This window comes from Cherax quadricarinatus, chromosome 51 (genome assembly GCF_038502225.1).
Source record: "Cherax quadricarinatus isolate ZL_2023a chromosome 51, ASM3850222v1, whole genome shotgun sequence".
Lineage (NCBI taxonomy): Eukaryota > Metazoa > Arthropoda > Malacostraca > Decapoda > Parastacidae > Cherax > Cherax quadricarinatus.
In genome coordinates, this window is record NC_091342.1 from 1,811,218 (window position 1) to 1,823,932 (window position 12,715).

A 12,715-nucleotide genomic window follows, 5' to 3' on the forward strand; every position below is an offset into this window, starting at 1 on the left:
AGTCAATTCCTATATGAGAGTTCCTTCAGTTTTGATTTTTTTTGGAGTGAAATATCTTATTTTTTTGGGCTGCAGTTTCTGAGTAGATAGAGACTAACTATGTGATGTTCACTTCTCTTTGCAGAAAGTACGTATAAGATCTCCAGTCCAGCTCCCTAGAATCAGCTCTGTTGATTGGTTGTTTCAAGAGCTATATCTCAGCCCATCTCCTGCTGATGGATTAACCCCCCTTCAGCATGCTGAGAAATGTCTTCTCAATAAACTATCCCTTCTCCCATACTTAAAATTTGTCGACACATGTTTTTGTGCAAGCAATATGCGATTGTATTAGATAAAACAATTGAGCTCATGACACACAGTCACACACAGAGGCGGGGCCAGGAGCTATGAATCGACCCCTGCAACCACAATTAGGGGAGTACAATTAGGCGAACACACACACACACACACACGACTAAAAAAAAAAGACATAGCGAAGCTGGAAGACTGATAATATATATATAACATATATAATATATATAATTATATATATATATATATAATGTATATAATATATAAATAAAATTATATATATATATATATATATATATATATATATATATATATATATATATATATATATATATATATATATATATATATATGTGCAATAAGATCACAGTAAACAGGTGATTTCAAAATATGCAAAACAAACACTCTGAAAGAATAGAGAAATTCCAAGCGCTTTCGTGACTACTCACATTATCAAGGAACTATGATAGTTCCTTGATAATGTGAGTAGTCACGAAAGCGCTTGGAATTTCTCTATTCTTTCAGAGTGGTTGTTTTGCATATATATATATATATATATATATATATATATATATATATATATATATATATATATATATATATATATATATATATATATAAGTTTACTGAGTATACCAGGAAAAGTATACGGTAGGGTTATAATTGAAAGAATTAGAGGTAAGACAGAATGTAGAATTGCGGACGAGCAAGGAGGCTTCAGAGTGGGTAGGGGATGTGTAGATCAAGTGTTTACATTGAAGCATATATGTGAACAGTATTTAGATAAAGGTAGGGAAGTTTTTATTGCATTTATGGATTTAGAAAAGGCATATGATAGAGTGGATAGAGGAGCAATGTGGCAGATGTTGCAAGTATATGGAATAGGTGGTAAGTTACTAAATGCTGTAAAGAGCTTTTATGAGGATAGTGAGGCTCAGGTTAGGGTGTGTAGAAGAGAGGGAGAATACTTCCCGGTAAAAGTAGGTCTTAGACAGGGATGTGTAATGTCACCATGGTTGTTTAATATATTTATAGATGGGGTTGTAAAAGAAGTAAATGCTAGGGTGTTCGGGAGAGGGGTGGGATTAAATTATGGGGAATCAAATTCAAAATGGGAATTGACACAGTTACTTTTTGCTGATGATACTGTGCTTATGGGAGATTCTAAAGAAAAATTGCAAAGGTTAGTGGATGAGTTTGAGAATGTGTGTAAAGGTAGAAAGTTGAAAGTGAACATAGAAAAGAGTAAGGTGATGAGGGTATCAAATGATTTAGATAAAGAAAAATTGGATATCAAATTGGGGAGGAGGAGTATGGAAGAAGTGAATGTTTTCAGATACTTAGGAGTTGACGTGTCGGCGGATGGATTTATGAAGGATGAGATTAATCATAGAATTGATGAGGGAAAAAAGGTGAGTGGTGCGTTGAGGTATATGTGGAGTCAAAAAACGTTATCTATGGAGGCAAAGAAGGGAATGTATGAAAGTATAGTAGTACCAACACTCTTATATGGGTGTGAAGCTTGGGTGGTAAATGCAGCAGCGAGGAGACGGTTGGAGGCAGTGGAGATGTCCTGTCTAAGGGCAATGTGTGGTGTAAATATTATGCAGAAAATTCGGAGTGTGGAAATTAGGAGAAGGTGTGGAGTTAATAAAAGCATTAGTCAGAGGGCAGAAGAGGGGTTGTTGAGGTGGTTTGGTCATTTAGAGAGAATGGATGAAAGTAGAATGACATGGAAAGCATATAAATCTATAGGGGAAGGAAAGAGGGGTAGGGGTCGTCCTCGAAAGGGTTGGAAAGAGGGGGTAAAGGAGGTTTTGTGGGTGAGGGGCTTGGACTTCCAGCAAGCGTGCATGAGCGTGTTAGATAGGAGTGAATGGAGACGAATGATACTTGGGACCTGACGATCTGTTGGAGTGTGAGCAGGGTAATATTTAGTGAAGGGATTCAGGGAAACCGGTTATTTTCATATAGTCGGACTTGAGTCCTGGAAATGGGAAGTACAATGCCTGCACTTTAAAGGAGGGGTTTGGGATATTGGCAGTTTGGAGGGATATGTTGTGTATCTCTATACGTATATGCTTCTAAACTGTTGTATTCTGAGCACCTCTGCAAAAGCAGTGATAATGTGTGAGTGTGGTGAAAGTGTTGAATGATGATGAAAGTATTTTCTTTTTGGGGATTTTCTTTCTTTTTTTTTTTGGGTCACCCTGCCTCGGTGGGAGACGACCGACTTGTTGAAAAAAAAAAAATATATATATATATAATATATATATATATATATAAATATATTATATATAAATATATAATATATATATATAAATATATTATATATAAATATATAATATATATATAAATAAATATATATATAATATATAAATAAATATATATATATAATATATAAATATATATATAATAATATATAAATAAATATATATATATAAAAATAAAAAAAATATATATATAATATATATATATATAATATATATATATATAATATATATATAAATATATATATATAATATATATATAAATATATATATAATATATATATAAATATATATATAATATATATATAAATATATATATAATATATATATAAATATATATATAATATATATATAAATATATATATAATATATATATATAAATATATATGTAAATATATATGTATCTACCCACACTGGACAATACCTTGGCGTGTAGCTTGCGCTACACGTTTGATCAAACGTGTAGCGCAAGCTACACGCCAAGGTATTGTCCAGTGTGGGTAGATTGGTAAAGCACTGCGTACCTTGTCCTAAGGTTCGAGTCTCCTTCAGCCAGAGATCAGTGTTTGTGTATATTTCGCCTGCTCTCGCGAATTCCTTGCATATATATATATATTATATATATATATATATATATATATATATATATATATATATATATATATATATATATTATATATATATGTCGTGCCGAATAGGCAGAACTTGCGATCTTGGCTTAAATAGCAACGGTCATCTTGCCATATAGGACAAGCGAAAATTTGTGTATGCAATAATTTCGCCAAAATCATTCTGAACCTAACGAAAAATATATATTTCACTGTGTTTGTTTAGCATTAAATTATTGTAAACAAATCTAAAATATATTTAGTTGGGTTAGGCTAAAATAAATTATTCTTGTTATAACAAGGTTAGGTAAGTTTTTTAAGATTCTTCTGGAGCAAAATTAAAAAAAATCACATTAACATTAATGAAAAAATATATCTTTAAACGTATAAGAGAAAATTTAGGAAAGGACTTAATTTTAAGTGAGTTCTTGCTAATTGACCAGTTTTACATATTCGGCACGACATATATATATATATATATATATATATATATATATATATATATATATATATATATATATAATATATATTATAACGTTTAGTGTGTCGAATAGGTAAAACTTGCGATTCTGGATTAAATAGCAACGCTCTTCTTGCCGAATAAGACAAGCGAAAATTTGTGTATGCAAAAATTCCGCAAAAATCATTCTAAACCTAACTAAAAAAATTACTTGCATTGCGTTTATTAAATTATTTTAAACTTATCTAAAATATATTTAGTTGGATTAGACTAAATTGCATTTGTTATAATAAGGTTAGGCAAGTTTTCTAAGGTTCTTTTGGTACAAAGTTATTAATTTTTACATTAACATAAATGAAAAAAATATATTTTTAAACGTATAAGAGAATTTTAGAAAGGATTTAAGAAAGGGTTTAATTCTAAAAGAGTGTTTGCTAATTGACCAGTTTTACTTATCTGGCACGACATACATATTATATATATATATATATATATATATATATATATATATATATATATATATATATATATATATATATATATATATATATATTACACATACACACTAAAATATATAGATGTAATATATACTTAATTATATACATATACACAAGAGAGAGTTGTAGGTGTGTCCTGGGCTCAGGCAGGTGTGTCGTGGGCTCAGACAGGTGTGTCGTGGGCTCAGACAGGTGTGTCGTGGGCTCAGGCAGGTAAACTGCCTACAGACTTTTCCTTGTTTTTAAATGTTATTCTTACCCTGACTTACTACTATTATTATACTAAGGACTCACAGTTTTCTGTTTGGCCAGAGACAAAAAAAAAATCAGACTAACTCATTACGACAACGATAACTCAAACTTTTGCTCTCAGGTTGGTTTCAATGCTGTTATTTTTGACTTCAATGCTGTTATTTTTGACCTCAATGCTGTTATTTTTGACACTATTTCGTTTGCTATTTTTTTTTTGTCTGAACGTAACCAAATTCATATTTGTTACTACAGTGAAGGTTGGTATTGAGTTTTTTTTTTCCATAATGAACTAAGTCTTAATTTTTTTTTTAAATCTAACCTTTTTTTTTATTTCCAGATAACAATGACGATGATGAATAGTGACGAACAATGAGACATGCATGAACAGCCCTTATTTTTATTATTTTTTTTTTGACTATCTATGTGTATTCCAGGAATACACGAGAGTAAACAAATATACTCCCTTTAATGAATATTTCCCACATTTCCCCTAAACATTTATAAAGTATTTTAAAATCATATTTTTATCGTGTGGTTTCCCTCCCCCCCTCGGTTATATACCTTGATCTCCCTCATATCCCTTGATACATGACGGAAATATACCAATTTTTAGCTTTTGTTCACACATCTCTTATTTATTCCTCATAAAACTAAGTAATAGGTAGTGACTATGTATTAATTATTCTGTTTTCTTTTCCCTTCCTCTCTTCTGCTCAACGCGTTGATGATCACCGAAGGAGGAGGAAGAAGTGAGTCAGTTCTCTTGTTTTGCTTGCAATTCTAATTATATATTAAAATTTGTGCTAATGATTATACTTTTTATCAGTTTTCTGTTGATATTTCAGGCCATTAAGTTTAAATCACTGAAAAGCATTCCCAGGTACTTTTATTTTCACAACTGGATATATTCATAACATTTATGTCTTTTATATATCCTTCATTCATATCAAATAAATTCTGTAAATTTTTAACACACACACACACACACACACACACACACACACACACACACACACACACACACACACACACACACACACACACACATACACAAACCTTGACACTGATCTTACGGGGTCGCTTCTCAGGGGAGATGAGGGGGCCAACTTCCTTAAGAACCGCCAGCAGATAAAGATGTCCGAGCTGGATGAGCAACTGGCAGAGTACATCGCTGAGTGGCGGAAACAACGCGCAAAGGAAGAAGATGAGCTCAAGAAACTTAAAGAGAAGCAAGCAAAGAGGAAGGTGCGTTCCAATGCTTCATTGTCTCTCTCTGTCTCTGTGGCCAAGTATGTAATCCCGTTCCCACCTGTCTGTACCTGTGGTTGTAAGGGCCGACTCTCAGCTCCTGGGCCCGCCTATCAGTGTATGTGTTTTCTTTCTTTATCTGTATATCGTATTATTATAATAAAAAAGAAGCGCTAAGCCACAAGGGCTATACAGCTCTGTGTATTGTAATGTTCGACTCTTTGCCTACGTCTTCGTTAAATTTTATGTGTGTGTGTTGCTTCTTTCTTCATTTTAGCAGTTTAATGTTTTTCGTTCTGTCTTAATGTTTTTGTGATTATATCTCAATGTTTATCTTTCTATATCATGTTTTTCTGTGTTCATATTTATATTTTTATCTTTGTATAAACATCTTTGACTAGTTTATATTTTTCTTGAACTATTTTTTTTTGTATTTTCTCTACCCATCTACCCTCCATCTCTGATTTTTCTCCATATATTTGACCTTGTTCGGTCGAACTCGAGTAACCGCTTTCGTAACCTTAGATCCTCCGGGCTGAAGAAGAGAAGAAGCTGACAGAACAAAAGAGGGCCGAGGAGGACCGTAAGATGCGTGAAGAAACAGAGAGGAAGCAACGCGAGCAGGAGGAAAAAAGGAAACGTCTTGAAGAGGTCGAAAAGAAGAGGCAGTCCATGATGAAGGGTTCTAGCGTGAGTATTGTGTGTTGCGCCTCTAGAAGATAGGCGGAGAGACTTTCTCCCGACGACCATCTCCCCCAACCCCTGGTACTCCTTTCCCTCGTTAAACACACACACACACACACACACACACACACACAACATCGCCATTTTCATTATATATGCGCTGTTCATCAGATAACGATACATATCAATTTGAGAGTTCAGTGATCATGTTTAAGTAATCTTTCTGCCTCACAGATCGAAGTCCTTTGACACTGGTCACACTAGACGCCCTCACAGGCTAGCAGTTGCTCTGCGCATCTAATGTACCAAACCAAATTATTGACATGTGACTGATGTCTGCATGTCCAGAAAGTTGCGAGAATGACAAGTGTTGCGACGACCAGCAAGATACCCAACTCACTGCAACACATACCCAACACACTACTACTACACATACCCAACACACTACTGCTACACATACCCAACACACTACTGCTACACATACCCAACACACTACTGCTACACATACCCAACACACTAGTGCTACACATACCCAACACACTAGTGCTACACATACCCAACACACTACTACTACACATACCCAACACACTACTACTACACATACCCAACACACTACTACTACACATACCCAACACACTACTACTACACATACCCAACACACTACTGCTACACATACCCAACACACTACTGCTACACATACCCAACACTACTACTACACATACCCAACACACTACTACTACACATACCCAACACACTACTACTACACATACCCAACACACTACTACTACACATACCCAACACACTACTACTACACATACCCAACACACTACTACTACACATACCCAACACACTACTACTACACATACCCAACACACTACTACTACACATACCCAACACACTACTACTACACATACCCAACACACTACTACTACACATACCCAACACACTACTACTACACATACCCAACACTACTAAACACACCGTAAGCACTGAGACGCACCACTGTAGCCTGAATTACCACTAAGATTCATATCATTAGAAAATCAGTGTTTCTTCACATTGTACAAGACTGTGTTGTAGCTGCTTAAAATATATGTAGCTCGACTTACACGTCTGATAGTGCACTACTGTGTATATATAATATATATATATATAATATATATATATCAGAATAGTGTTTCAGAGAAAGAAAGTGTTTCTATTTTCACTTCTCTAGGAACCTTGTGTATAATATATATATATATATATATATATATATATATATATATATATATATATATATATATATATATATATATATATATATATATATATATAATGCTTGTGTGTGTGTATGCATGTTACACACAATTGTGTTTAATGATGAATATGATGAAATAGTTAAACTATTAAGATAAAATAGTTTAGTATAATGAAGCTTCATACTGGACAATAGCATATTACCCCATTTTCTTTGTAGTTTCTTAATTCTACAATGTTTTCATAGATAATATCTTAAGGTCTCTTCAGCCTGCTGCATCACTTTCTCGTTTTCTTTTCCAGGAGGTGAGATTCAGTTTCTCCTGAAGCAATGGATAAAAAAATTACAAGTAGAAAGTATATGCACGTCCCTTTGTTTTTTTTTTAATTTTCCTGCTGTCAACTCCTCCCTCTGTCCCTCAAAAAATGGATTAAATATTAATATGGATGATGAAGGCCCTCCCTGGCAGCCCCACCTCCACCCCATAACTCTCTCTCTTTTTCATCTCATAACACAGAAGAGTTGACTCAGAGGATGCTGGTGTGGTTTGTCATGTCCCCGTCCGTTTTTAACCCATTGTTTACTGATATATTTTATAACATTGTTGTTTTTCCAACTATATGCTCAATTATTTTCCTTCTCTATGTATCTGATTATTTTTTTTTTACCTTAAAACACAACAAATCGTGGTTCTTTTGGTTATCTCAATGGGGTATTTGCAGGATTCCAAATTATCTTTTCCACTATTTTAACATGAGTTGTCTTGGGTGTTGCAGACACCTTCCTTTTAAGTTGGTGGGCATTATTGATCTTGTGTTGATATCGTCTTTAACAAATCCTCTTTATGTATCAATGTTGATATTTTAAAGTGTGACAATTTACAACTATATACGTATTAAGTTTTCCGGTGCCACGATGGTACGTACATATACGTATGTATGTAATTATATTATATATATATATATATATATATATATATATATATATATATATATATATATATATATATATATATATGTATACATATGTATAGAAATGTTCATGTTAAGATTATTAAAAGATTTCCAGAAGAAAAAGTACTTGATGATATTTGACAGTGACTGTAATTTAAGTTTCGTTTTGCTTACATGAAACATATTTTTTTTACAGGATGGTGTCAAGAAGTTTGGCTCCAAGGGAGGTGATAAGGTGAGTGGCTGTCAAGTTCACATTGAGTGGCTGTCAAGGTCGCACTGAGTGGCTGTCAAGGTCACACTGAGTGGCTGTCAAGGTCACACTGAGTGGCTGTCAAGGTCACACTGAGTGGCTGTCAAGGTCACACTGAGTGGCTGTCAAGGTCACACTGAGTGGCTGTCAAGTTCACACTGAGTGGCTGTCAAGGTCACACTGAGTGGCTGTCAAGGTCACACTGAGTGGCTGTCAAGGTCACACTGAGTGGCTGTCAAGGTCACACTGAGTGGCTGTCAAGGTCACACTGAGTGGCTGTCAAGGTCACACTGAGTGGCTGTCAAGGTCACACTGAGTGGCTGTCAAGGTCACACTGAGTGGCTGTCAAGGTCACACTGAGTGGCTGTCAAGGTCACGCCTTTGTTGTTTGTTCAGACTAACAGCTTGGTATAAACCGTGAAATTCGAGACTCAAATATACACGTTTCAGTCCTGGGCCCCTGAGGTACCAGGACCAAAACTGTTACCTAACTGGAGTTGTTTCAAAGGCCTAATGGATGGTATACCACCATCGACTATCCCCCCCCTTCCCCATCCCACCCTTCTCAAAATACCACCAATATTCAATTAGTAATAATAGAATAATTACCAACAAAAAGCTAGTTACAATTAGATAGATACAACTAATGTAACATTGTATAGTGGCTCCTGGAGAACCAAACTTTGTTACAATAATATATTAGTTACATCTGTCTCCCTTTACCTAACAATATTCAACTACTAGATGCCTAGTTACTACTAGGAATAAAGTAACTGTACATCACTCTCCGATATTTTTTTTCCTCAATAATAAATTTTGTACAAGCTTGTTAGTAATATATATTTGTAAAGAATACTGGGATTTATCTGTTGAGTTCACAGCTGAGAGAGGATTGTTTAGCTTAGCATCTCAAGGAACTTCTCCTCTCCACTCGTTCTATTCCTCTGAGTATTTTGTTCGTAATGAACACGTTTCACCTAATCCTGATCCAATAGCTACGTACAGAACGGTTTAATCAGTTTTAGGCCACGAGTGAATAATGTGATTTGGGACAATTCTGTATAAGAATATGATCAGATTCGATTATTTGGATCACATTATGACCTAGAGGCTGTGTGTGTAAGGTCGCCGACCGGATCCCTCGCACTCACGCAAAATTGCTAATTTTACGATAGTGTGAAATCCTTATACCTCGTCTGCAGATTTGCAAGAGGGGCCACTAACCCTTGCATCTTGTTCTTGCAGCTTTCAAACATCCAGGCGGCCAAGGGCGAGCTGGGCAAGACCCGCGAGCAGCTGGCCGAGGAGAAGAAAATTGCTCTCTCCATTCGCGTAAAACCCCTCAACGTTGATGGTATCGGAGCTAGCAGCCTCCGCGGCAAGGCTGACGAAATGTGGAACCTCATCGTCAAACTTGAGACAGAGAAGTACGACATGGAGGAGAGGATGAAGAGACAGGACTACGACGTAAGTGATACCTCACTTGCTCTCAGGATTGTTGTAAGTCTAGGGAACACCTTCGTTGCGTGCTATGTGGAAGGAGGATCGAGCCTTCATTATTCCCAGCACTGTATAGCCCACGTTTAGCACTTTATATAACTGCAATAATACTCTTATATTTATATTTACAAAGAACTCTTAGACAAAAAAAAACTAGATGCCATTTTGATCCTTCCAAAGTCATGATTAAATCGTGGAAGGCTGAAACTAATCAACTTTCGTTTCAGATTTGAGTTGCAAATTGTTGCAGTCATAGTATTGTGGCTTTTGGTCACGCATTATTTTCATTAAAGAGCTAAAGCCATTTAGGTCATTTTACGTTGGTTTGATCTCGTGAACAAAGGCTTGGATCACCTTTTCTCTCAGTTTCTGTGTTGAACTTCAAGATTCAGCGTTGATTCCCGTTTTCAAATTAGCAACTTAGTTTAACTTTGAAATAAGCCTAGGAAATTAATATGCTTTTTTAAGAGCAGTTAAAAGTTTGCTTTCCATTTATAAAATATATTTAAGAATTTTTTTTTATTCGTAGCTTAAGAAAAAATTTTGGCGACACATTTCAGTCTTAAATATGCTCTCGTAGTGTCTCTTCAGGTTTTCTAGTGAAGAAATTTTTTTTTTCTGCTCATATTCTGACCAAAATATAGACTAATTAAAAAATTTTTGGCTGATTGCAATGCAGCATTCAGACATTTTTAAATTGTGCCAAAAAAAAAAATTCAAATCTTTTGAGAATATATTGAGAGCATTTTTCCGTTTTTTTTAATTACAGATGCGAGTGATACATTACAGAAAACAGTTAAAATTTAGAAATCTAATTTTTTTCTACATTAAAGTTATTTCTAAGCTGGATCTACAAATTTTGAAAACGATATGATAGAATCTTGAATTATATACACTTTTACCAGAGTCATTCATTTTTTTTTTTTAAATTTAATAAACGTTTCAATTTAGCTGACATTATCTAGGGAAATTTTAATTATATCTTTAATTATCAAAGTAATATAGAAGCAGCCAATTATTTACAGACAATAACATGTGAAAAGTTATGTATTTTGGATATTTTGGATTCCCTTAACTCACGTATTCTGTTTCAGAATTTCACATGTTTTACCCTTCACATATTTTACTCTTTTTTCCTCGTGAAACCCAACTTCCAAAACCCAGGAAAAAAAAAAATTTTAGGCTCTTATTTTAAGCATGATTTAAATCCTTGTTTTTCAAAGGTGAAACCTGAGCTCCATTTGTATTACTTTCAGTTATTTTTTTTCGTGCATGTTACTTAGGCCATTAGGACATGATGCATTTTGAGTTTCCCTTTTCCTGACCTTTCGAACGGATGACGGGAAGGTCCAGATATAGAAGAGAGTAAAGAAAGGGTGTTTGCCCCCTTCCACAGCAAGAAAGAGGGAGGCTGTGTTCTCTTAAAATATTTCCTAATTACTTTTTCTTTCAAAGTTCATTTTGATTTCCTTAAAACAGAAATGTCAGCTATCAAAAGCATAACCCTCATTGCTTTACTGCTTCTTTTCTTAATTTATTTCTACTTAACCATAACAAAGCTCGTCTGGAACACCCACCTCAAATTTTTTATTTTAAAGTCAGATATAGTCAAGCTAACATAACCCCCCCCCCCTCTCCATTGGCGAAGCTAAAAAAAAATCTCTCCGATTCTGAATTTTAGGTATTGTTTTTAACTAAAGACAAGTTCTCAGTGGGCGTCATGTGTTAGGTGAAGAATGAGGCAAGATATTAATGATATCCTCTGTGTTGGTGCGTTGCAGCTCAAGGAACTCAGAGAGAGACAGAAGCAACAACTCAGGCATAAAGCCTTAAAAAGAGGCCTTGATCCCGAGTAAGTTATCTACCACCTGTGTCTAACAAACACACACACACACACACACACACACACACACACACACACACACACACACACTTTATCGTCAACCATCTCCTCTTCAGAGCAAAGATCTCTCGTATTCTATTCATCTCGTATTTACATAGACAGGGCTCCCTACTTATAACAAGTTCCACCTGCAGATTTTTCGCGTGTGAGGATGGGTTATTTGAGATAAATATTGCCTAAACACGAGTAAGAAGACTACTATTCTTTCCAAAATAGGGATTAAAGTAAATCATTCAATGAATATATATAACCTGTCGGTGTATACAACTTGTCATATATACCTTGAAGTGTAAAGCTAGGACCAGATGGACCAGGTGAGGAGGGAACACAGTTCGTGTTTCATATTGAAGGGTAAACACCGTAGAGTTGATACAGTGGCTGGGGGATGAGAGGTCATGAGATATGACCCGACTAAAGGAACGAGTAAATGAAGTTACTTGTAAATAAGCGTACTCCATGGAGGGCGGGGGACACACGGGGAATCGGTAGTTGTTGGTCAGCTTCAATACGCACTCCATGGAGGGAGGGGACACACGGGGAATCTGTAGTTGTTGGT

At 35.1% G+C, this 12,715-nt stretch overlaps 1 protein-coding gene across 13 annotated transcripts in view; it reads left to right on the forward strand.

Annotated features, from left to right (window-relative positions):
- The window catches only part of up (Troponin T, skeletal muscle), a 52,217-nt gene that overhangs the window by 15,173 nt on the left and 24,329 nt on the right, over positions 1-12,715 (forward strand). For 6 of the 13 annotated variants that reach the window (XM_053785042.2, XM_053785044.2, XM_053785048.2 and 3 more), the window contains exons 1-4: positions 5,438-5,623; positions 6,152-6,317; positions 8,698-8,738; positions 10,002-10,223. In XM_053785042.2, the coding sequence (XP_053641017.1) occupies positions 5,513-5,623; positions 6,152-6,317; positions 8,698-8,738; positions 10,002-10,223 (540 nt within the window). In that variant the 5' untranslated portion in view covers positions 5,438-5,512. Of the gene's footprint in view, positions 1-5,115; positions 5,128-5,436; positions 5,624-6,151; positions 6,318-8,697; positions 8,739-10,001; positions 10,224-12,037; positions 12,109-12,715 lie in introns of those variants that run through there. The other 7 variants (XM_053785051.2, XM_053785052.2, XM_053785045.2 and 4 more) reach the window with 5 other exon arrangements.